We start from the raw sequence: 25,355 nt of genomic DNA on the forward strand, positions 1-25,355 counted from the left end.
AGGCAAACCCAAGGGACACAACCTAAGGGAAAGCCAGCAGCACTGAGCCTTTCTGTGGTACAAGTGTAAGGAAAAAGGAAGGGAGGACGGTGGGAACACGCAGGGCTACGGAAATGTGGGAACAACAGCGAGTCCCTTAACTCCTGAATTAACCATCCAGCCCCGAGATTTGGCTCTTCAGCAGAGCCAAGCCCAGGCTGCAACTGCTGCGCTGTGATATCAAACCCTGCATCAGCATCATGGACCTGGGGTTCACGAGGCAGAGGATGGGCACAGGCATCCTGCCACCAGGCTGGGGATGTGAGCTCCAGTGTGATGGATTGTAAGGCATGCTCCTTTCAGGAGAGGGGAGGACTCCCAGCTGCTGAGCTGCAGCACGAGCCAGGTTCCCCAGTGAGGATTAAACCCCATTTTAACCCCAGCACCATCCCTGGTGCTCAATCGGGTTGTCCACACAGCCCCCATGTACCGACCCGACCCACCACACCGCAGCCCGGCACTTCAGTCCGGTTCCCTTTTGTTCTTCCCCCCCCCCAAACATGAATGAGACTTTAGGTTATCAAGGGCACGATTCCAAGGCTCCTAACAAACGCCCTGCTCCATTTGGAAACCCAAACGGGCTCCAAAGGAGAGGAGAGGGCTGCACAGCATGAGCTAATCCTGCCGAGCCCCTGCAGTGCCTGCCCAGCCCCAGCCCAGCCCCGTCGTGACAAGGGAAACACCACTAAATGAAGCCGTTCTCTCATCGCCCACCACAGACCAGCACCGAAGACAATGGCGAGGAAGGACCCAGCCTCATCGCTTCAATACAAGGCTCCGAGGGACCAAAACAAGCGCAGGGCGAGCAGCACACACGGCACGAACGCGAGATGTGGCTTCCTTAACGGGGAACAAGCAGAGGCTGAGCCTCACCTTTTGTCTTTAGACACGGAGGAGCCGCCTCTGAGGCTGGGGGCACCCCAGCCCGCAGCTCAAACGCTGCTTTTGGGGAGAAATCCGTTTTTTTTCTTAGAGAAAGGGCAGGTTTTCCCTATCCCCAGCAGTAACAAGACCTGAGGCTGCGCTCCCCTCTCCCGCGGGGCAGGGAACGAACGGGCTTCCCCCCTTCACTGGGGCGAGCAGCCCTCGGGGACCGGGCACAGCACCCCCTAACCCGGGGGAAGAGGGGCTCGGCCCCTTCGCCGTGTCCCCCTCCGGGCTCGGCCTAGCCCCCCGCCGCCGCCGCCCCCCCGGGGAAGGGTCACTACCCGCCCCACGGAGCCCTCCGCTCACCTCCCTTCGCCCGCCGCAGCCAGGCCGAGCCCTCAGGGCTGCCGGCCCCGGGTCCGCCGCGTCGCCCGGGTGACGGCTCGAACCGGCGCCGCCATCTTCCTCCCCTCCCTCCCGTCCGCCGCCAACCGCCGCTCCGGAGCGCACCGCGCAGGCTCCTTCCCCTCACGTAACGGCGCGGCGAGGGGCGCCATGATGGGGAGGTCAAGTGGAGCCCGCCCGCCCGCCTTCGTGTCGCCGTGGCGGACGCCATGATGGGGAGGTCCCGTCGTGGCGGGAGCGGCGCGGGCGCCATGTTGGGGAGGTCGCGCCGAGGAGGAGGCGCCATGTTAGGGAGGTCGCGCTGAGGAGAAGGCGATGGGGCGGCTCCTGCTCCTTCCCGACCGTACCGGGAGGATTCTGCGGCTTTCCGGGCTCCCTCGTCGGCCGCTGCTCGGGGAGGCACAGCCGGGTCCCCGGTTCCGTGCCCCAGCCGTTAGGAAGCGGCCATGTGGGGCTGGGAGTGATGGAAGCTGTGGTGTGGAGGCCGAGGGGGAAAGCAGCAGCGGCAAAGCAGCTTTGCTCTTTGCACCTCAGCGGTGTTACTTGAGGACCTGAGGGATACAGAGGTGAGGGTTGTGTCTCATTGCCCCGTTAAAGCCGCCTAAAAAAATCAATGTATCAATCAATAAACCCTACAAAAATTCAATCAATAAATCAACCAATAACCCCCCCCAAATAATCAATGAATCTACCAATGAACCCTAAAAAAAAATCAGTAAATCAATAAACCCTAAAACCTCTATAAATCAATACATCAACCAATAAACCCTAAACAATAATAATCAATAAACCTCCATAAATCAATAAAACATAAAAAACCAATAAATCAATAAAACATAATAATCGATAAATCAATCACTAAACCCAAAACCTCGATAAATCAGTCAATAAATTGACCAATTAACCCTAAAAAAATCGATAAATCAATAAATCCTAAACAATAATAAAAGTCAATAAACCCTAAAAAAGCAATATTCAATAAATCAATGATAAATTAGTAAACCCTAAAAAAGTCAATAATAAATCAATAAATCCTAAAAAATCAATAACCAATAAATGAATAACACCCCCCCCCCCCAAATCAATAAATCCATCAATAAATTCACTTTTTGGACGGGCGCTGCAGAACCTGCCCCAAAATCCTTCCTTTTGCCCCCAAACGCTGCAGTTGCACTCATGGGTGTTCATGTCCTGGCTGCTTGCAGCGGGCGGTGACCCAAGGGGTTTATGGGCTCTTTAACAGCTGCGTTTACCAGTGTTGAGCCCTGGCCACGGAGCCTGCACAAGGCACGGCTTTCCCGGTGCTTCCTTCTTCCCTTTGCCTTGGAAGTGCCCTTGAGCTCGGCTCCACTCGGGATGGGATCAGGCTGCTCGGGATGGATGTTTCCCGGTGGATGCAGGAGCGCTGTGAGGTGGATCCGGCTGCAGGACAGCCCTGCTCCCTTCGTGTTGGTTTATCACCAGCTCCTGCATCCCTCCTCACCAGGACACGGCATCGGCTGCCTGCGGATGGGCAAAGCTTCCCTATGGCAGCCAGGCTGAGGAGGACTCCCAGCACAGCTCAGATCCATGGGGACACCCAGGACTTGTCCTGACAAAGCTCTTCCTTCCTTTTCAAGGCCTCACCAGCAGGTCAGCCACATCCCATCCCGGGCTCCATGCTGCCATGGGAGAAGTGGAATTCCTTTCTGCAGGCGCTGGGTTCCATGGCACAGGACCTGCTTGGTGCTGTGCAGGATGGAGCAGCTCCTTCCCTCTGCTTCCAATGGCCAGCAGTGGCACAGCGAGGAATTCCACCAATTCCTGTCACAGGGAAAACCAACATGAAGGGAGCAGGGCTGTCCTGCAGCCGGATACACCTCACAGCGCTCCTGCATCCACCGGGAAACATCCATCCCGAGCAGCCTGATCCCATCCCGAGTGGAGCCGAGCTCAAGGGCACTTCCAAGGCAAAGGGAAGAAGGAAGCACCGGGAAAGCCGTGCCTTGTGCAGGCTCCGTGGCCAGGGCTCAACACTGGTAAACGCAGCTGTTAAAGAGCCCATAAACCCCTTGGGTCACCGCCCGCTGCAAGCAGCCAGGACATGAACACCCATGAGTGCAACTGCAGCGTTTGGGGGCAAAAGGAAGGATTTTGGGGCAGGTTCTGGAGCGCCCGTCCAAAAAGTGATTTTATTGATGGATTTGTTGATTTTTGGGGGGGTTATTCATGGATTAATTGATTTTTTTTGGTTTATTGATTTATTGATTTTGGGGGGTTTATTGATTTATTGATTTTGGATTTTGGGGGTTTATTGATTGATTTATTGATTTGGGGGGGTTATTGATTGAGTCATTGATTTTGGGGGGGTTATTGATTATCTGTTTTTGGGGGTTTGTTGATTGAGTCATTGATTTTGGGAGGTTTATTGATTGATTTATCTATTTTTTTGGGTTTGTTGATTGAGTCATTGATTTGGGGGGTTTATTGATTGATTTATTGATTTTGGGGGTTTACTGATTGATTTATTGTTTTTTTAGGCTGCTAGAATGGGGCAATGAGCCACAACCCTCACCCCGGAGACACTCAAGAAGTGAACGCAGTTGTGTCTGTTGTGGCAAGAAAGAAGAGAAAATGAATAAATGATGTTTTATTTTGGGTTTAAAGGCTGGGTCCGCACACTGGGGAGTAGCTGAGGTGTTAATGGAGCAGAGGTGGGAAGGACAGGCGGGTTGTGGGACCGGATGAGAATGGCGAAAGGAAGGGAAACCACCCCAAAACCTCGAGCGCTTCCAGGCTGACCCCGGTCCTCCCGCCCGCCAGGGGGCGCGGCCGCGCCGCCTCTTCTCCTGCCCCCTCCCCTCCCGGCCGCACGTGCTCGCCCGCAGCGGCTCCCTGCGCACGCGCCGCCCGCCTCACCTCTCCCCGGGCCGCTCGCGGCGGGGCGCGCATGCGCGGGGCGCGGCTGGCGGCGGCGGAGGGCAATTAAAATGGAAGATGAGGAGGTCGCCGAGAGCTGGGAGGAGGCGGCCGACAGCGGGGTGAGCCCGGCGGCGGGGCCGGCAGCGGGCACCGGGCGGGCGGCGGGGCGGAGCGGGAGGGACCGACAGCCGGCGGGGCGCGGCCAGCGGGGCGGCCGGGCCCGGAGCGCCTGCTAGGCCTCTTAAAGGGACCGCGGCCTCGCTCGGCGAGGGGGGGTGTACCCGGCCTCAGCGCCTCCCGCCCGCCTCCTCTCCATCCCCCGGTGCTGTGGGAGCCGCTTCCCGCCCCTCCGGCTGCCCCCCCGGTGCCCAGACACACTTCTCTGTTCCTCCGGCCGTGTGGGGCTGCGGGCAGGGTGGCAGCGGCCGGGCCGGGCCAAAGCTGCGGGCGCTGGGGAGCGTGGGGGGGTGCTGGCTCCTTCTGCTGAGCGGCCACGGCAGGATAAGCCACGTTAAGCCCCGCAGGGTGGGCTGTGTCTGCCGGGGGGGGGTCACAGCCAAAGCCCTTTTGCTCCCTTGGCTCCCTGTTAACGTGCTGCTTCACTAGGACAAACCGTGGCTCGTAGCTGAGGTTTTGGCTTGCCGTTAATTGCTCCAGAGCTGAGCCTCTCCTCACTGAGAGGCTCTGAAGCGTGAAATAAAGCCATTACTTTAGCAGGGGGGTGGGTTAGGGTCTGTGGGGGGCTCACACCGGGGGAGAGGAAACCCTTTACCAGGCACACTCCTGTTTGAATGCGTTCATTACCAACCAGAGGGCAAAAGGACTTTGTAACAATGACTTGGTGAAAAGGCTGAGGCTTCTCGGGGGATTGGGTTACGTCTGCCCAGCAAGGGGGTGGCAAAATAGAGCCTGTAACTCAACCCATGCCCGAGCCCAGCGCTCGCCCCGTGCCAGGGCCTGCGGAGCCTTGTGCTGGGTGGTGCGGTTCAGTCGCTCCATGAAGGGACATAACTCGTGTCCCCGGCAATGCTGATAGCTGTGGCCTTGAGTAATGGTTTAAAATTGTAGGGCTGCGCAGATCCCGGCCAGCCGTTGTCTGTCCTCACTGTCCTTTCCAGCCCGTACCTTGTAGGTGTGCTTCTAAAGCCCTTAGAAGGAAGAGGCTGTTCTCACCCCCTTTTCCAGTCCAAACTTGTGGGGTTTTTGTCTTCATCAAGCTCTCCTGAGGAGCTGCTGCTGCTCTTGCAGCTGCTTTGGCAGTTGTCGGGGCTTGGGGGTGCCTGCAGAAGCAAAGGTATCTGCGGCAGGAGCTCCTCTTGTGTAAGACAAGGGTCAGGAGCTGCCTCCTGGCATCTGTCGTGATTTAAAAAGGTCATTTCCAAGCCCTGCCTGGCAGGAAGGAGCCCCTCTACTGCTGCCGGTGGCTGCAGGAAGCACGGTGGGATGGAGCAGGGGAGCCCAGCCTCTGCCTGACCAAGGGTTTTCATGGTCCCAATGGACGTGGATGCGGTTGGGCTGTGCTGCTGCAGAATCAGAGCTACCAGAGGTGGAGAGCAGAGGGCAGGAAGAGGCCATGCTGCAGAGCAGCAGCGAGACTGATTCACTTGTTGGCTGGGCTCTGTGCCCAAGCCCTGCTGCTGTTGTGGGCCTGGAGCCTGGGACCTGCCCGAGCGAGATGGGTCTCATGGCAGAGGTGAAAAAGGATGGAAGGGGTGAGGTGGCCGGGTCCTGTCAGCACAGGGACCTACATCTTCAGACAGGCTGAGAACACTGGGGCTGTTCAGCCTGGAGAAGAGAAGCTGCGTGGAGACCTCAGAGCAGCCCCCAGTGTCTGAAGGGGGCTGCAAGGATGCTGGAGAGGGACTCTTCATCAGGGACTGGAGTGATAGGACAAGGGGTGATGGGTTCAAACTGAAACAGGGGAAGGTCAGGTTGGAGATAAGGCAGAAGCTCTTCCCTGGGAGGGTGCTGAGGCGCTGGCACAGGGTGCCCAGAGAAGCTGTGGCTGCCCCATCCCTGGCAGTGTCCAAGGCCAGGTTGGACTCAGGGGTTTGGAGCAAGCTGCTCTAGTGGAAGGGGTCCCTGCCCATGGCAGGGGTTGGAGCTGGAGGAGCTTTAAGGTCCCTTCCAGCACAAACCAGGCTGGATTCTGTGATTTTATTCTTCTGACTTGCCGTGGATTGGAGGTGGCACAAGACAGATCCTAGAAAGGCACAAGCCAGCAGCAGCCAGTGCTCAAGAGGAATATGCAATAAAGCATAACTCCCACATCAAGGAGCAGCTTTAAACACAGACTCTGCTCCTCGTACTTCAAGCACTTGAGGACCTGAGTTGCTATCATTTATGTTAGACCCTTCAGCACATCTCTGAGGGAGCAGCAGAGGTGTAGCAGATCCCAGATGGGCTTTGGGATATGTTGCTTGCTTCTCACTATGTAACTTGTTAATATTCCACCCAGATGGGTTCCTTAGGACAAAGAGCACATCACATGTTAGTGCTGGTCCTGTTCTGGGTGTTAGGCTGTGAACTTGTGCACAAGGCCTTCAAGAAGGTGGTTCCAGCCTGCCCAGAGGTGCTGTGGTCTCTCGGTTACAATTCCCCTCCCGTCTTTCTTATAGATCTGCCTTGCAACAGAGGCAGTGCTAAAATCTCTTTAAGTTAAGGGGAAACCCCCAGGAAACCTGTGGCAGACCTTCTGCCTTGCTTTGGTCAGTCAAGCAGCTCCTCAAGCATGTCTGCTGCTCTTGAGGTTGCCTTTTTGGGTCTTCACATCTTCAGTGTGGTTTCTGTTTGTGTTTTACCCCCCTGGGTCACTGGAGTTCCCCAGTGCTTGCCAGAGAAAGGAGCAGTTCTTTGGGTACGTGCCACCCCCTGAGCAACCGCGTGCAGCAGAGCTCTGGGGGACCTCTCCATCTGTGTTACCCCATTGCTGCTTCACTACACTTGAAAACGCCTGTGGAATGGGGAGGTTTTGCTGCTCTGTGAATTACGGGTGGAAAACAGGGCGTAAATAACAACTGAAGTGCCTAAATGAGGAGTCTGGGTTAGTAAACACTCGGATGACTTCATATGGGGCTTTTGTGTGGCCTGGCTGGCTGTAGGAAAGAGGGAATCATGGATGAGAGAGGTCTATTTGGGACACCTCAGTCTATTTACCTGCCTAAACGTAATAATTAAGCATCAGGTGGGAAGCTGAGCTCCAAAACTGGGCTGGAAGCCTCATGTCCTGGGTCACAGGTAACCCTCAGTCTGGAATTGGTGCCCTTCAAGCTATTCGGGGTTTGCTTATTCCTTTGTTAAGCAGAATTTGCATCAGTGTCATCCAAATTAGGAACTTACGTTTTCTCTGCACAGATTCTGAGTTGAAATCAGTCTGGCAGCCCCAAATGGGTTAAAAACTGTAAAACCTGATCCTCTTGGGTGTCTTTTCTCCACCTCAGTTTGCTGCTGATGGACAGTTTACAGGGCAGTTTGCTCCCAGCCGCTGCATCCAGCCTTCCTACTGGCCCTTCACACCTATCCCATCGCAGTCCAGAGTCGAAGTCCCGTGCTCAGGCTGCTCCTTGCTTCACTGGTCACCACCAGCACGAGAAGCTCACCCTGATGATCTGCAGCCCAGCCATTGGGGAGGATGAGAGCAGCTGAATGTGTGTCACTGAACTTTGTCCCTCCTGTGTGGGGACAGGGGTTGTCGCCTGCTTGTGCTGTGGCACTCGGTGAGGACCCAAGGTGGGGAAGAAAACCTTCTTTTTGTCCTCTCTAAAGTGGTCAGAGGGCCTGGATTTGAGCCTGCGGCAAAGGCAGAGCGTTCCCAGCTTGTAAAGGTTTTAGCTTGGAGTTGCTAAATGGGATTGAAGCACAGAGAAGTCGAAAGGGAAATGTTTCCGTGTGCAATGCTGTGACTCCAGTCCAGCTTGTGCCACCAGAGGAGGAACTGATGGGGTTTTGGTTTGCAGGACCTGCACCCGGGAGGATCACTGCTGGGTTTTGATGTCAGGTCTGTGAGGATGACAGAATCCCAGCCTGGTTTGTGTTGGAAGGGACCTTAAAGCTCATTGAGCTCCAACCCCTGCCACGGGCAGGGACCCCTTCCACTAGAGCAGCTTGCTCCAAGCCCCTGTGTCCAACCTGGCCTTGAACACTGCCAGGGATGGGGCAGCCACAGCTTCTCTGGGCACCCTGTGCCAGCGCCTCAGCACCCTCACAGGGAAGAGCTTCTGCCTAAGAGCTCATCTCAGTCTCCCCTCTGGCAGGTTAAAGCCATTCCCCTTGGCCTGTCCCTACAGGCCCTTGTCCCAAGCCCCTCTCCAGCTTTCCTGCAGCCCCCTTTAGGATGAGTTTTGACTTCACGGACCAAAATGCTCTTTGTAAAGCCTTTGCTGACTGTTCCCTTTAGGTGTTTGCAGTGTCACCAGAGCCTTAAAGCTGGGAAAGGAAAGGTTCCGTTCCTGCTGCTCAGGGTTGCTGGGGCAAAGGAGGTTGTTTTGGTAGGAGAAAATGATGTTTGCAGGTTGGGAATGGCTTTGGGGATGTTGCTGCAAGTCCTGCTCGTGTTGCTCAGACCTTGAGGAGCAGCTGGATGCGACCCTGCGCAGGGACATGGGTGCGGAAGGCAAAGGTGATCTTCAGGATTAAGGGATGTTCCAGGCCCTTGGCAGAGGGCTTTTGCTAGGTCTTAATCTCTGTTTTGTTGCTAGGTTGATAAAGGGTGTCAGTTCCCACTCTGTAGCTGAGAAGTGCATGTCCCAAGTGCTTCCCCCCTCCTGTAGTGTGTCTGTGCTGGGAATACCGTGTGGCGCCCGCCAGGCTTGTTCCCCAAAATACTCCCGTGTCTTGTTTCCCAGTATCCCGCTACCAGGAGCATTATCTGCCTATGGAAGATGTAAATGCCAGCACACTGAGAAGCATCTGAGGCTTTCTCAGGCACCATCCGCTGCCAGGGTTTAACATAAGCAGAGTAACACGGGGAATTAATTAATGGAGCAGTTTTGATTCCCAGGATAGCCTCAGGAATTGCAATGTTCCTGTAATTAATAGAAGATTAATTTATCTTCAGAGCAAAGAAGTAGGTACCTAATGAGGAGTCAGCTTGGAGGTGGCGGAGGATTATCTGCTCCTGCTCAGACTTGATGGTGCTTTTGGTGAGTCTGTATGTGCTGCTGTGAGGGGTTAGGAACCAGGAGCACCTTTGGTAACCTCAGCTCTGACAACCTGGTTCTTGTCTAAAGATGAGAATATGAGCCAGGCCTCGAAGTTCATCTCCTGTCCTTTAGAAGATGCCAGAGGATCTGGTGGTGCTCTGGTCCAGACAAGGCTTTGGTTTGGCTGGTGAAGGAGGATGCAGCTCCAGCCTCGATTCCCTCTTTCTGGGTTTGATCTTACACATCACTTGGGTGAGGAAGGGCAGAGGGTTGTGCTCAGGGGGAATGTCCAGTAAATACATCCCAGACTGTGGTTAATGGTTTTCTAGAGCTGTGTATGTGACATGTTATCACCTATCTAGGAGAGATTCCTGTATCCATGACTGTCCTGGTGGCTGTCTCCTGGATTCCTGCAGTCACCTTATCTGGGAGGTGGAGAGGAATTGTCCTCCTGGCAGAAGGGGTTGCTGTAAAGCCCAAACCTCTGCTTCCCTTCAGACATTCAGTCCTGGTTACTCACTGAACTGGAAATGAACCCCAGCGCTATGTTGTTATCCCTTCCCCTGCTCCACCAGAGCTGGAGTTGAGTCTGTTCAGAGTCCCTGTTGGCAGGGATGGGAAGGATAATTCCATAGACATATCTAATGCATTACAGTTACTCCAAGAAAGTTCTTCCAGCCACATTAGGGCTGACTCCAGCCTCTCCCTGTGCTTTGCAATACTCTGGAAAACTGGGTTTCCTTGGGAATGTGCCTAAACCCTACATGATCCATGGGGGCACCCCTCCTGAAGGGCACATTTCAGGGGTGTCGGGGGCAGCATCGGTCTCCAAGTACCCATAACATCACTGAGCTATCCTCTGTGATGGTGGGGTTCTTCCTTGGGATGGGTCTGTGCAGCAGGTTTGTGTGTTGGTCCCTGTCCAACGGCCTTCCAGAGGTATTCTGTCAATCCTTGTATGCATTGCTGTTTGTCCTGGGGTTAAAGGCTTGGAAGGATGGCTGGGATGGGGCTGGAGTTGTTTCCATGACGTCCTCACCTACAAATGCAGCTTAAATGTCAAAGAACAGTGTCTTCTTCATGCTCTGTGTGTGTGTTTGGGTCCTTTTTAGTCCCCAGACATAATAGCCCTAAAAATAGTTTGCTGAGATTCTTTGCTAATCCTTGGGGCGGGTGGTTTGAACCAGGGGGTGGAAAGTATAGAAATAAGGGGGGGGTTGGGTATAGATAGAAGTTGATTTGGGAAATAAAAGCCAGGAGAGCTTCCTAAGGAGACTCATGCCTGGGTTTGGGATCTGGGAATGTGCAGCGTGATGCCCCGGGGTGCCAGCTCTGGTGGCCTCTGCTGCGGGCTCGTGCCTTTGGGTTGTTGTAGTGCTCCTGGCATTCACCCTGCACGTCAGGGCCTAATTTTATCTCATTACCACCCAGCCTTGTGGCAGCGTGACACAGCAGTGGACAGGGAATGACATCAGGAGGCAAACACCTCCCCATGGAGCAGGGGCAGGGAATGTCGGCGTGCTTCTTCATTAGGAATGAGCCGTGTCAAGGTGGTTCTGCTGCTCGGCTTCGTGCAGCGTGATCCATGTGTGGGGCTTGGTCTGGCAGCGTCAGGGCTGCCTGCCTGCATCTGGGATGCTCTCTGCATCCAAACGCCTCCGCTTCAGACACAGTCGTGTTCAACACCCAGAGCTTGACTCTTGCTGAGGGCAAACCGGGCCAAGCCCTGCATTTCAGAGAACACAACACTGAACACATCAAGAGGTGCATGTGAGGAGGGAGCTGCTGTTACCACACCAGCCTCTGCACGCAAAGGGAGGCTCTTTGTACCCAATGGAGGCAGCTGGAATCCTCTCAGCAGCACAGCATCGTGTGAGGCTAATGTGGCTGGGGTGAGGTGACATGTGTGTATTGGGGGTGATGGCTGGTTGATGCTGTTCTGCTAGGATCTTTATGTGTGAAGGAAGCAGAGCACATCGTGGCTCTGAGCCGATGTTGGACTTGGAATGGTTTAACTGAGCTTTACTTTGCTCTTGGGTGAGGAGCCGGTGTGTGGTGGCTGGTGAACAGCACTTGGTGACCACTGACAACTGTGGAGGGATGTGGAGACCTCAGAGCAGCTTCCAGTGTCTGAAGGGGGCTGCAAGGATGCTGGAGAGGGGCTCTTCATCAGGGACTGGAGTGACAGGACAAGGGGTGATGGGTTCAGACTGAAACAGGGGAAGTTCAGGTTGGAGATAAGGCAGAAGCTCTTCCCTGTGAGGGTGCTGAGGCGCTGGCACAGGGTGCCCAGAGAAGCTGTGGCTGCCCCATCCCTGGCAGTGCTCAAGGCCAGGTTGGACACAGGGGCTTGGAGCAAGCTGCTCTAGTGGAAGGTGTCCCAGCCCATGGCAGGGGTTGGAGCTGGAGGAGCTTTAAGGTCCCTTCCAGCCCAAACCAGGCTGGATTCTGTGATGAGAGACAAAATACCAGGTGTTTTGCCAGCAGTTATCTGCACAGGAGTCAAACAGACGTGGACAGGAATTGTTTTGGGGAGCAGTGTGTCCCAAACACAGGTCTTGGAGGATTCCTTGGGATACGTTTGTGTGTGTTAAGCAAAGTAGAGGACTCTGTTTCTGGTAGGGGAAGCTGCAGGCTCTGGCGTCAGAGGATGTCTGTGTGTGTGTGTGTGAGGGTGTGCAGAGCTGCTCAGCCCAGTGACAGGCCCATTAATCAGGTGTTTGTCACCCGCTGAGGTCGATCCAAGGCTGTGCAATTGCAGGATCTCATAGTCCAGCACATGGACCAGGACTTGAGCCCCAGGACGGACCTGCAGAGCCATCAGGCATGTGGGAATGCGGCGTTTGTCAAACCCAGCTCCTGTGCCAGGGAGGAGAGCACAGACAGAGCCTTCCTTGCCATGTCTGTGCCCCATGGGCCTCACCGTGGGTTGCTGAGCTTGTCTTGTGTGGTTCAGCACCATGACTCTTGAAGGTGCTTTCCCCACCCTGCATCATCTTCCTGTCATCCCTCTCCTCTGCTGAAGGCTTTAATGAGGGATGTTTAAGGATGTTCCTTCCAGGTCACTGCTTCCAGGTGCCCCAGAGAGGTGTGGTGAGCTGTTTGAGTTGGAAAAAGTGCTGTAAACACTCTTCACCAGCAGGATACGGCCTCACCTGGTTTGGGCACATGAGAAACCCCTTCCCCTTAGTTTGACTGTCATTGTTTGCCGGCAGCTGCTCTATGAGGTCTCCATCCTTGCAGGGATATCCATTTCCCTGCTTGCTGATCCTTGGCCTTTGCAGGTGGGAAGCAGCTGCTGCACATTTCATTCCATCCTCCCAAGCAGCACTGGGGTGGGATTTTGCTCCCAGTGAAGAGGAAGGAGCCGACAGGTTCATGTGCCCTTGATGGGAGGCTCTAGCCATAACCTGGCTTCCAGTCCCTGGTTTTGTTCTGGCACATCACTCATCACCTTCCAGTACAGAGGCTGGGAGAAAATTCAACCTCCTGCCTTTTGTCTGCTTAAAGCACTTACAGTTATTTCATCCTAAGTGGAGGTTCCTTTGGGATGCTGACTGCTTAGAGCCAGAGAATCCCAGCCTGGTTTGTGCTGGAAGGGACCTGAAGCTCAAGCAGTTCCAACCCCTGCCACGGGCAGGGACCCCTTCCACTAGAGCAGCTTGCTCCAAGCCCCTGTGTCCAACCTGGCCTTGAGCACTGCCAGGGATGGGGCAGCCACAGCTTCTCTGGGCGCCCTGTGCCAGCGCCTCAGCACCCTCACAGGGAAGAGCTTCTGCCTAAGAGCTCATCTCAGTTTCCCCTCTGGCAGGTTAAAGCCATTCCCCTTGGCCTGTCCCTACATCCCTTGTCCCAAGCCCCTCTCCAGCTTTCCTGCAGCCCCTTTCAGGCACTGGAGCTGCTCTCAGGTCTCCCCTTCAGGAGCCTTCTCTTCTCCAGGCTGCCCCAGCCCAGCTCTCTCAGCCTGGCTCCAGAGCAGAGCTGCTCCAGCCCTCGCAGCATCTCCATGGCCTCCTCTGGCCTCGCTCCAGCAGCTCCACGTCCCTCTTGTGCTGCTGCCCCAGAGCTGGATCAGGGCTGCAGGGGGGGTCTCCCCAGAGCACAGCAGAGGGGCAGGATCCCCTCCCTGAGCTGCTGCTCACGCTCTGGGGGTGCAGCCCAGCACACGGGGGGGGCGGTTCTGGGCTACGTCACCAAGCACAAGCTCTGTGGTTTGGCACCTTGTTGTGACTTGTGTTCATTCCCTGCTTATTGGGGCAGCAGGGAATTACTGTGCAAACCAGTTTCTTCCCTGGGTTGTGCCTGTTGTGGTTTCTGACAGCAGGGCAGGGAGCTCACAGTGCAGTTGAGCAAACCAGCCCCAAAAGTGGAGCAGCTGCATCCTGCCGGGAGCTTGGAATTCCTGCAGTATTGCCAGTTATCAGCTCGTGCAACTGGGACGCTCTCAGGTGTCTTTGTTCCCCCTTCCCTTGATGGTTAAACACATCAGTGCATCAGTGAGGATCCTGGTAGCCGGCTTTGTTCTCCTGGTTAGCCAAGAGTCCCTGCGGGATTGCTCCAATTGCAAAACACGGACACCTTTGGGAAGCTTGGGACAGAAGCTGACATGCTCAGAGCCACGCTCGATTGGCACTGGGGGTCTGTGCAATGTCTTTGTGCCCATGGGTGACTCTGCAGCCATGGTGCAGAGGGGAGAAGCACAAGGAGGCTCAGCTGCGCTCTCCTGCTCGGGTGCACCGGGGCAGGGCAGGGCAGGGTTTGGGAAGGAGGGCTCATTGCAGCAGGAATGTGGCCCTGCCGGCCAGGCCTCCGGATGGCTGCAGGCTGTGGGGCTGAAATCGGGCACACAGAAGGATGTGCATCGCCCCGGCCGGCGCCTGCTGCTGCTGCTGCTCTGCCCCAGAGGTTTGGTGCCAGCTCCCGCTCGGATCCGGGCATACCTCCCTCTGTGTTCCCATGGCTCCTCACCCTCGATAGAGCTGTCCTGCCAGCTGAAGTGCTTACAATGAGCCATGAGTGCCCTGCGGCTGCCCTCGCGCCGTGACACACAAGACTCACAGCCTGCTGGAGGTGTATTAATGGCTATGGATGTAGGTGGTGGCTTGGCTCTTGTCTACCTCTTGATTTGCAAGTCATCCTCAGGTGGAGACACGCACTCTGTTTGTGCCCCCTTTATGGTTTCACTGTAAAGTGGGATGAAATATGGGTGCAGACAGACTTAAGCTCCAATTCTTGAGATGAGCCTTCAGGTTTTCATCTTCTTCCTTCCTTTCTTTCATCTTCATCTTTCATCTTCTTCCTTTCTAGGAGATAGACAGACGGTTGGAGAAGAAGCTGAAGATCACACAGAAGGAAAGGTAATGGTGCTGCACGGCTTGGTTTAAAACCCAGCGTTCTATTCCTGAGCTCTGGGGAGAGGGGACAGCAGGGAAATGGCTTCCGACAGGAGAACCAGCCGAGTTCCGAGGTCAGAACCAGGGAATTCCGTGCTCGTGCCACTAGATGGCCCTTTCGATCCATAACGGGGGAGTGGAAAGCTGCTTGGAGTGAGTTTATTTCAGAGCTGGGTCTTCCGGGCTGGCTGTAGCTGCAGCCCTGGAGAAGCCAGGTAAGAAAGAGACACTGAGGGTGAGTCAGGTAATCCCAGCTCCCAGCCCTGGGTTGGCTTGACAGGTCTTGCATCAGTGAGACTCTCTCTTCCTGCTTGCTTTGGGTTGGGTTGGGATGGGGGGTGGGTGTTACAGCCTGTTTGTAATCACTTCTGACAAGTCTTTTGTTGTGGTGGATTCATTTTCACCCCTTTGATTCCTGGGAGGCCACTTAAGGAGTCACGGGGAGACTTCTCTGGGAATGCCACACGGAGAAGGGATCATAAGAGCAATGCAGATGGTGACAGGGACCGAGGCTGGCTCTGAGGTGTGAAATGACAGCTTGGGCTGGGTGTCCTGGTGAGGGCAGCCCTAACAGGGAATGGGATCATGGTGCTGATACCAGTATCTACACGTAGAACCACTAAACCTTCAGCCCAGGGTCTGCTTCCCTTCGCTTGAAGATGTGGAAGGCAGAAGGGACTGATTTTCCATCCCTGCTGAGCTCTAGTTTAGGGTTACAAACATAGCAGGGTCTTTAATTATCACAGGCTACCTCTTAATCACAGGATGACATCCAACAGGCAGGAATTCCCATGGAGAGCAGGAGAACCCGCTCGGGAACCAGAACCAACCTCCTGTTTCTGCCTTTCCACCAGCAGAAAGTCCAAATCCCCTCCTAAAGTGCCGATCGTGATTCAGGACGACAGCCTCCCCGCAGGGCCTCCCCCCCAGATCCGCATCCTCAAGAGGCCGACCACCAACGGCGTGCTCAGCAATCCCAACTCCGCCAGCAGGCCGGTCTTCCCGGTGAAATCCTTGGCGCAGCGGGAAGCGGAGTACGCGGAAGCCAGGAAGCGAATATTGGGCAGCGCCAGCCCCGAAGAAGAGCAGGAGAAACCCATCCTGGATAGGTGAGAGCAGCTCCCTGTGTGCTCCGTGTGAGCCAGCTCCCCGAACAGCTCCTTGGAGAGCAAAGTGAGGCCATCGAGGAGAAGGCGTTGCTTTGCGAGCAAGCAGGGAGGCCTGAACCTCAAATAGATGGGACTTCAGGGAAGTGCCTGATGTGGCTGTTCGGGTGATCTTTGATCCCTGGAAGAGCATGAGGGGGGGAAAGAGAGATGTGTGGACAACTAGGGTTCATAGAATCCCAGCCTGGTTTAGGTTGGAAGGGACCTTAAAGCTCCTCCAGCTCCAACCCCTGCCACAGGCAGGGACACCTTCCACTAGAGCAGCTTGCTCCAAGCCCCTGTGTCCAACCTGGCCTTGAACACTGCCAGGGATGGGGCAGCCACAGCTTCTCTGGGCACCCTGTGCCAGCGCCTCAGCACCCTCACAGGGAAGAGCTTCTGCCTAAGAGCTCATCTCAGTCTCCCCTCTGGCAGGTTAAAGCCATTCCCCTTGGCCTGTCCCTACATCCCTTGTCCCAAGCCCCTCTCCAGCTTTCCTGCAGCCCCTTCAGGCACTGGAGCTGCTCTCAGGTCTCCCCTTCAGGAGCCTTCTCTTCTCCAGGCTGCCCCAGCCCAGCTCTCTCAGCCTGGCTCCAGAGCAGAGCTGCTCCAGCCCTCGCAGCATCTCCATGGCCTCCTCTGGCCTCACTCCAACAGCTCCGCATCCCTCTTGTGCTGCTGCCCCAGAGCTGGATCAGGGCTGCAGGGGGGGTCTCCCCAGAGCACAGCAGAGGGGCAGGATCCCCTCCCTGAGCTGCTGCTCACGCTCTGGGGGTGCAGCCCAGCACACGGGCGGGGGACGACTCTTCCTGGTTTATCCCAGCAGGACATTTCTTCATCTGCCCTGAGGGTTTAGACTTGAGGAAACCACCACATGCAGAAGGGAGGGTGTGAATGCTCTTTACTGCACACAGGTCACTTGGAGGCATTGTGCTGTGTGTTCTCTGGATAGAAACCTAAGTGCTGGTTTGGGTTGGGCCACATTCCTTGTCCCAGGGAGTGATGTGCACCGATTGTTCCGTGGTGGTGGCTCCCCACTGAGGCGGGTGCAGTATCACAGCATCCCAGGCTGGAAGCGACCTCAGGGATCACCAGATCCAACCTCCTCCTCTGACCTCCTCTCTCCTTGCAGGCCCCCGAGGATTTCCCAGCCAGAAGACACCAGGCAGCCCAACAATGTGATTAGGCAACCCCTGGGTCCTGACGGCTCCCAAGGCTTCAAGCAGCGCAGATAGAGGCGGGCAGGAGGGAGATGCTGCTGCGGGAGGCAGCGCCCGCTGCCCTGCGTCGGACTTGAGCAAAGGGAACTCCCCGGGTTCTTTGCACTGTGATCCCCTTTGCTCTGCCCACTGTGACCTTCATCCCCACGCACTGTGACCTCCCCTCGCCACCCACTGTGACCCACAGACGGCGAAGGGCTGTCCCCGCATGGCCGGGACGACAAGGGGGGGGGTTAAAGGACTCAGATGGGTGCAGGGAGCCGCGGGCGCGGTGCTTGGGCTGCAGCTAGCGCCAGCAATAACGTTTGTCGTCCTCGTCACCCGGGATTTAAGGAAGCAAAACCCCTGGGAATGCTCCCCAGACGCACGTGTTGTCCTCATCGCCTTAGGAGCGAGTTCTGCTTCCAAGGATCTCTCTTTATTTCATGTCCTCTCTGCTGTCTGTTTGGCGGAGCACATGGGATGGGTTTGAGCTCTTGGGGTTCATTGTGAGAGGGAGTTAAGCTTCCAACAAGGAATTTCAGTGAATTGCTGCAGCTTTTCCCAGCTCGCCTTTGGCAGCTGCTTGCTTCTCCTTCTCCATTTCCACTTCTGCCAAGCACAGGGGGTGCAGACTCCAGATTCCCACCTTTGGGAGCTGTTGGAGCCCGATGACCGAGTTTACATCCTGCTCCTGGTAGAGCTTGGCTGGTGTTTTCTGCTGGCTTTGAGGAAAAGCTTCAAATCATCTTTTTTGGTTGGTTTTTTGGCTTTCTTTTTTTGTATTTGGGGAGCAGGGAGCGTGCCCCCATCCCAGGAAAACGCTTCCCACCTGGCTGAGAGCACCGGGAGGTGAAGGATTAGGAATCCATTGCACGGAGGAGAAGGTGCTGCTGTGGTCCGTGGAATGAGGCTTGTCGTGTGGCCAGGGAATGGGGTGTCCCATGGCGCTGACTCCGAGTGTCACGGATGGTCACGGTACGAGCTGCGTTTCCCTCCTGGAATCACATCAGGGAAGAAACCCAGCGCTGGATAAAGTCTGGATGATTCCCACCATCGTACCGGCGGCTGCTGGGAAGCGATATTCCTCCTCCAGCTCCCGGGAGGATGACGGGGAGGCTGGTGATGGTGAAAACGTGGATATTGCCCCCCTGGATGAAGCTGACCTACCTTAATATTGAGGGATGAGATGAACACTAAGTGCTCGTCCTGGAGGGGATGGGACCTGGAAAACCATTGCTGGTTCTGGGTGCATGATTGTGCCGCTTTGTGCTCAGTAGGTTCAGGGGTAAAGGAGTGAATCCCGGTGTCCTCCACGCGCAGGGAAGTGCCTGGACACCCACAGACGTGTTCACCCCAACCCCAGACGGTCAAATAAACCTACCTGTGTCTCAATGACCCCGTTAGAGCATTAATGGGCTCATTCAAGCACTGAGGATGGTGGTGAGGGGGTGGTGGGCAGGGATCCCCTGGGTATCCCCATGTTTTGGGGGGGGGGGGGGGTCCTAATGTTTATCCCCTCCCAATGTCAGGCTGAGGCCCTGGGGGGAGCGGGAGAGGGGAATGACATCAGCAATAACCGCAGTCACCGCGCCTTTCCTTAATGATTATCCAAAATAGCTTTGAATAGCCCCAAATCCAGTGGGGTTTGGTGTAGCTGATCAGTGTTAAAGTCGCTGCCTCCAAAACATCCCATCTCCGGCACTGAACCCCCCCCCCCCTCCAAGCTCCATCACCGGAATCTCCATTTCCAGCACCCGGACCTCCCATCTCGGCACTGAAATCTCCATCTCCAGCACCAAAACCTCCTTTTCCAGCACGGATCTCTCCCGGCTCCTCCATCCCGGTGACCAGGAGCCGGCCGGCCCGCGGGCAGGGCTCGGCGGCGTTCCTGCGGGAAGCCCCTTCATCCCGGGAACGCTGAGGATGACCACGGTACCACGTGTGTTTTCACCCCCTCCCCCCCCCCCCAAACCCCGTGCGCCGTGAAGAAAACGTTTTATAAAGTTGTATTTTAAATAAATGTCTTTAAACTTTTAACGACAAAATGCGTTTGGTTCTGCTTTATCCACCCCCATCCCAAAGGGACTGCTGCAGGAGAGGGGGGTGGTGATGGATGAGCTCCCGGTGTGAGCAGAGCCTTAAACATCCCTTGGGAAGGTAAAAAATGAGGAGGTTTTTGGCCTTTGTGCTGGTACGAAGCCAAAAAGGTGGTGTCCTTCAGGGATGGGTGTTGGGACCGGGCTGGTTCAGCATCTTTGTCGCTGACACGGACAGTGGGATTGAGTGCACCCTCAGCAAGTTTGCCGATGACACCGAGCTGTGTGGTTCGGTTGATACCCTGGAGGGAAGGAATGCCATCCAGAGGGACCTTGACACGCTTGTGAGGTGGGCTGATGCCAACCTCATGGAGTTTAACCATGCCAAGTGCAAGGTCCTACACCTGGGTCGGAGCAATCCCAGCACAGCTACAGGTTGGGCAGAGAAGAGATTCAGAGCAGCCCAAGGAGAAGGACTTGGGGGTGCTGGTTGATGAGAAAATGAACATGAGCCGGCTTCAGTGTGCGCTCACAGCCCAGAAAGCAACCGTATCCTGGGCTGCATCAAAAGGAGCGTGACCAGCAGGGCGAAGGAGGTGATCCTGCCCCTCTGCTCTGCTCTTGTGAGACCTCACCTGGAGCATTGTGTGCAGTTCTGGTGTCCTCAGCATAAAAAGGACATGGAACTGTTGGAACAAGTCCAGAGGAGGCCACGAGGATGATCAGGGGCTGGAGCACCTCCTGTATGGAGCCAGGCTGAGAACACTGGGGCTGTTCAGCCTGGAGAAGAGAAGTCACATGGAGACCTCAGAGCAGCTTCCAGTGTCTGAAGGGGGGCTATAGGGATGCTGGGGAGGGACTCTTCATTAGGGAGTGTAGTGATAGGACAAGGGGTAACGGGTTAAAACTTAAACAGGGGAAGTTTAGATTGGATCTAAGGAAGAAGTTCTTTCCTGTTAGGGTGCTGAGGCACTGGAATGGGTTGCCCAGGGAGGTTGTGAATGCTCCATCCCTGGCAGTGTTCAAGGCCAGGCTGGACGAGTCCTTGGGTGCCATGGTTTAGTGTGAGGTGTCCCTGCCCATGGCAGGGGGTTGGACCTGGATGATCTTAAGATCCTCTCCAACCCAAACCATTCTATGGTTCTATGAATTTTGTCCCATTTTTGGGCTTGCTGAGGAGGGGGAAGGGGGGAGCTCAGGGGGAAGATGTGGTTTGCAGAACTGGTGTGAGCTGTGCCTGGGCAGCCTCCTACTGGGGGGGGGGTGAAGGGATAATTAATTTAATTAATTAATTTTAATGAAATTAAGTAAATCAATGTGATTAATTGAATGTTATTAATGATATTGCCATGTGCTGGCCTCCCTCCTTGGTGCTGTGCTGGATAACCCTTGGAGGAGCGGGGTAAGGGGCTATTGGGTGCCTCTGGCTGAATTGGGGGTGTGTGGGTGGCTCTCACCGGTCCTGACACCTTTTAAATTCTTATTAATTAATTATTTCTTATTAATTAATTGCTTCTTATTAATGACGTAATTCTTATTTTTAATGTCCTTTAACGATGAAATCGCTTTCAAAGGTGTCTCAGTGCCAGGGGGACAGGCTCCTTCCCTGTCCCGTGCCCCCCCCAACCCCTCGCAGTGCACCCTCCCGCCCGCCAGGGGGCGCGGCGGCGGCTGACGCCCGTCCCCTCCGCCCCACCCGCTGGGCGCAGGGCGGTACCATGGAGGCGGCGGGGCAGAGCGGCGCCGCGATGGCGGCGGCGGAGGAGGAGTACGAGGCGGTGCTGTGTGTGAAGCCGGCCGTGCACGTCTACCGCCTGCCGCCGCGGGCCTCCAACCGCGGGTACAGGTGGGGCCTCCGCCGTCCCCGCTGCTTCGGTCCCCGCAGAGGGTCCCGCGGGGTGCTCGGGGGCTGCCCCTGAGGGCAGTGGGGCAGGCGGGGCCCTGCAGCCCCGAGAAGCTGCTGTCCCGCTGCGGAAGGGGAAGCGAAACCTCTTGCTGGGTCCCTTCTGGGGTGAAACGAGAGGTGTCCGGAGGAGCCGGCTCCTTGCAGGGGCGCACGGGGGCTGTCGGTGCCGTTGCTGAGGCAGGCGGGCGCCATGGGGATGTCGCCGTGGGTCTGGATGGGCTCTTTCCGCATCCCCCAGGGCTGCGGAGTGGCAGCTGGAGCAGCCGGCGTGGAGCGGCAGGATGCGGGTCACGGCCAGGGGCAGCGTCGCCTTCATCAAGCTGGAGGATAAGAACACGGGTAAGGAGGGGAGGAGGGCACGGATCCATCAGGGCCCTTCTCGGCGCAGCTGCTGCAGGGGGGATGTGTGCAGAGGAGGCCGTGGAGATGCTGCGAGGGCTGGAGCAGCTCTGCTCTGGAGCCAGGCTGAGAGAGCTGGGCTGGGGCAGCCTGGAGAAGAGAAGGCTCCTGAAGGGGAGACCTGAGAGCAGCTCCAGTGCCTGAAGGGGCTGCAGGGAAAGCTGAAGAGGGGCTTGGGACAAGGGCCTGTAGGGACAGGCCAAGGGGAATGGCTTTAACCTGCCAGAGGGGAGACTGAGATGAGCTCTTAGGCAGAAGCTCTTCCCTGTGAGGGTGCTGAGGCGCTGGCACAGGGTGCCCAGAGAAGCTGTGGCTGCCCCATCCCTGGCAGTGTTCAAGGCCAGGTTGGACACAGGGGCTTGGAGCAAGCTGCTCCAGTGGAAGGGGTCCCTGCCCGTGGCAGGGGTTGGAGCTGGAGGAGCTTTGAGGTCCTTTCCCACTGAAACAATTCCATGGTTCTGTGATTTTTCCAGGAGAGCTTTTTGCCCAGGCACCAGTGGAGCAGTTCCCCGGCATCGCTGTGGAGAGTGTGACAGACTCCAGCAGATACTTTGTCATCCGGGTCGAAGATGGGAACGGTACATCCCGATCCATGGGGCACGTGTTGGGGGAGTCACCTCAGAACGTCCTCATTGCCCTCACTGCTCTGATCTGCGGATTCTTGCTTTTAAGTGCCAAATATTCCCAGCATCCAGTGGCAGAGGGATGAGTTCTGTCGCTCCCATGGCTCAGACACACTCTGGCCTCTATCAGGAACTAAAACCATTTTGATTTTGTTGCTTGGGGTTAACATGAGGATGCAGGATCATCATCCTGATGCCTCCCTCTGCTTTCACTCGCTTATGGGAATGTAAAAGCTGGTTTTACTCACCCTGCCTCAGCACCCTCACAGGGAAGAGCTTCTGCCTCAGAGCTCATCTCAGTCTCCCTTCTGGCAGGTTAAAGCCATTCCCCTTGGCCTGTCCCTATAGGCCCTTGTCCCAAGCCCCTCTCCAGGTTTCCTGGAGCTGCTCCAAGGTCTCCCCTTCTGGAGCCTTCTCTTCTCCTGTCCATGCAGCCAGCAAACAGAAGATATTCCCAGTCCCTTATCTCAGCCTCCATGGGCCCAGCTCCTGCAGGAGGAGGTGTCAGGCACGATGGGATGTCCCATCCCTCTTCCTCTGCTGCTTTGCAATTCCAACCCTTCCCGTTCCTCCTTCCCAGGCCGCCGTGCTTTCATCGGAGTTGGCTTTGTTGACCGAGGGGATGCCTTTGACTTCAACGTTGCTCTCCAGGACCACTTTAAGTGAGTTTGTGCCTCCCCCTGTGTCTTCTCAGCTCCATTTTTGTGGCGGATGTTCACCAGAAGTGGTGGAGAGGAAGTGGGAGGCACACTTGAGTGGTGTTGTGAGGTGGAAACCCCTGTTTCCCTGTGCAGGCAGCTTTCCTTCTCTCAGATATTGCCCACTCTGCATTAGCAGGGTCCCAGACTGGGCTTCCCCATCCAAAACTGAGCACATTCCTTAACTCCCTTCCTTCTTTTCTCGTGCCACCGGTAAGGGGCTGCTCCTGCAGCACTGGGATGCTGCTGCATTGCTCCAGCAGGGAAGGTGGCAGCTCCCATCCAGCACCTCTGAATCGCTGCTGCCAGGCAGAGGGGGATGATTTTGGGCTGGATGGATCCGGGAGAGCCTCAGGCTGGTTCCTGACGTCTCCTTTCCTGCTTCTGTGATCGCTGCAGGTGGGTGAAGCAGCAGAGCGAGCTGGCCAGGCAGGCCGAGAACCCCGAGCAGGGCCCCAAGCTGGATTTGGGCTTCAAGGAGGGACAGACCATCAAACTGAACATTGCGGTGAGGAGCTCTTCCAGCTCAATCCCACCTTTCCTTGGGTGGAACAAGAGGAAGCAGCAGCTTGTCCTCAAAATCCCTGCGCAGAGCCCTTCATGGTAACGCTGCAGGCAGGGATCTGGTTGTGTTATGGGTGGTGGGGCTGTGGGTTCATGGTGGGGATTTAAGGATAAACCCATCCTTGGTCTGACCCCTTTTGCAGTGGGATATTGCTACAGAGCGGGGTTTTCCCCCCCAGGATAAAGGGGTTTGGCTTTGGGAAGCTGTGCCTGGGAGGAATCGCACTCTGGCTCCGGATTTAAACCCAAATTTGCCTCTTTTGTTTCAGAACGTGAAGAAAAAGGAAGGAGCAACCGGGACCACCAGACCCCGGCCTGTGGCTCCTGGGGGCCTGAGCTTGCTCCCACCACCTCCTGGAGGGAAACTTCCTTCTGGAGAGCGCCCGTCTTCACTCTCCAATCCCACCCAGCTCCCAGGCACCCCCATCACAGGTCTGTGCTCACACAGTGGTGGCTGTAAAGCTCTTCAGGCTCTGTTTTATCCATCACAATGGGGGAAACAGCTGGGAATTTGGGAATAAGAGTGGGAAATAACCCCTGCTGTTTGTGTTCTCTTTTCCTGACTTCCCTGGTGCTGACAGACTCCCTCTTGTCGTGGCCACAGCCGAATGCTGCTCCCTCTGCCTCCACCAGTGATGTGTGGGGAGACTTTGCCAAAGCTTCAGGGTGAGGCCCTGTGGGGTTTGATTCCTGCTCATTTCCCTGGCTGTGGGGTTTGATTCCTGCTCATTTCCCTGGCTGTGGGGTTTGATTCCTGCTCATTTCCCTGGCTGTGGGGTTTGATTCCTGCTCATTTCCCTGGCTGTGGGGTTTGATTCCTGCTCATTTCCCTGGCTGTGGGGTTTGATTCCTGCTCATTTCTCTGGATGTGGGGTTTGATTCCTGCTCAATTCCCTGGATGTGGGGTTTGATTCCTGCTCATTTCCCTGGCTGTGGGGTTTGATTCCTGCTCATTTCCCTGGCTGTGGGGTTTGATTCCTGCTCATTTCCCCGGCTGTGGGGTTTGATTCCTGCTCATTTCCCTGGATGTGGGGTTTGATTCCTGCTCATTTCCCTGGATAAACCCATTGTGGTGGGGGGGGGCATGGCTGCACCCCAGCACCCCTTTGGGATTTCAGAGCAGCTGTGACTTGCACATTGCCTCAGTGCAGTGCAAGGCTATGGGTGCTGCCTCCCCATCTTCCTCTGGGAAGTTTGGGGTGATCCTGCAGGACCCTCCCTGTGTCCCATGGGCCCTTTTGGCATTTAAAACCTCCTTTTCCCCCTTTTTCTTCTCCAGGTCAGCTTCAACCCAGACAAACACAGGCTGGGTTCAGTTCTGACCCCATCCTCTCAGCTGCTCTTCCCTGCACGGGTGCTGGGATCATTGGGATTCCTTCAGGACCAAAGCAGCAGCTTCGGGACACCCCGCTCCTGCCCTTAAATCCTGCCTGGCATCCAGATCCTGCAGTGAATGCCAGGAAGCAAACACACACGTGCCTTCAAACACTCCACACCGGTGCTCTCTGTCCTGGGGGGCGGATCACAGGAAACCTCCCGAGGCTTCTCCATTGGGAAGAACAAGCCATCATCTTCATCACCTCCCCTTGATCACAAGATGGGCATTGAGTGCTCCCAGCGCTGGTTTTCACTAGAGGTTTACGTGCTGGAGCTGCTCCATGTGTATTTGGGCTGGAAAAGCCCTTCCCTTGGCAGGAGCATCCTCCTGGATTCATCTCACCTGCACGATCCTGATGAATGCAACGCTGAGCGTCGCCCTGATCTCTTCTTGAGTGCTTACCTCCACGGTGCAGGAGGTGGGGAGCTGGACCTCTGCCTTTCCATGCTGAAATTCCTCATTTCTTGCTCGGGGAAGTTTGGTTTTCCCCCTCTCTTTTGGGAAGACACGGTTTTACCTCGTCAGTTGATGAAGGACAGGACGTTGTTGGTCTCTTTGACAGAGCTGGGCTTGAGATTCCTCTTTACACAAATAAATATTTTCTTACCTATTTCTATGACGCTTTTTTGGTGTCCAAAATCCCGCTCCTGTTTGGTTT

General features: G+C 55.9%; 3 protein-coding genes across 4 annotated transcripts in view; 2 read left to right on the forward strand and 1 right to left on the reverse strand.

The window, feature by feature from the left end:
• Positions 1-1,472, reverse strand: part of LOC133282984 (F-box only protein 42-like) — a 30,873-nt gene extending 29,401 nt beyond the window's left edge. Inside the window, exon 1 of the mRNA XM_061479387.1 lies at positions 1,273-1,472. The gene's annotated coding sequence lies outside the window, so the exon portion shown is untranslated. The remainder of the gene's footprint in view (positions 1-1,272) is intronic.
• Positions 1,473-1,626: 154 nt separating this feature from the next.
• Positions 1,627-19,130, forward strand: SZRD1 (SUZ RNA binding domain containing 1). Its single transcript, XM_061479360.1, has 5 exons — positions 1,627-1,759; positions 4,114-4,331; positions 14,661-14,710; positions 15,604-15,855; positions 17,024-19,130. Exons 1-5 carry the CDS (start codon positions 1,627-1,629, stop codon positions 17,124-17,126), a joined length of 756 nt encoding a protein of 251 aa, XP_061335344.1. The 3' UTR covers positions 17,127-19,130.
• A 1,710-nt stretch (positions 19,131-20,840) lies between these two features.
• On the forward strand, positions 20,841-25,307 carry NECAP2 (NECAP endocytosis associated 2). 2 transcript variants are annotated; one of them, XM_061479385.1, is made up of 8 exons: positions 20,841-20,975; positions 21,274-21,374; positions 21,908-22,012; positions 22,638-22,719; positions 23,155-23,263; positions 23,589-23,751; positions 23,901-23,985; positions 24,599-24,780. In XM_061479385.1, exons 1-8 carry the CDS (start codon positions 20,848-20,850, stop codon positions 24,639-24,641), a joined length of 816 nt encoding a protein of 271 aa, XP_061335369.1. In that variant the 5' UTR covers positions 20,841-20,847; the 3' UTR covers positions 24,642-24,780. The 2 variants fall into 2 exon arrangements, with proteins under 2 accessions (XP_061335369.1, XP_061335368.1); XM_061479384.1 differs by lacking the exon at positions 23,901-23,985 and having other exon boundaries at positions 24,599-25,307.
• The last annotated feature ends 48 nt before the right edge of the window (positions 25,308-25,355 follow it).

Source organism: Pezoporus flaviventris, unplaced genomic scaffold, assembly GCF_033815535.1.
Source record: "Pezoporus flaviventris isolate CSIRO_AGI_PZ_B2104156 unplaced genomic scaffold, CSIRO_AGI_Pfla_v1 ptg000148l, whole genome shotgun sequence".
Lineage (NCBI taxonomy): Eukaryota > Metazoa > Chordata > Aves > Psittaciformes > Psittacidae > Pezoporus > Pezoporus flaviventris.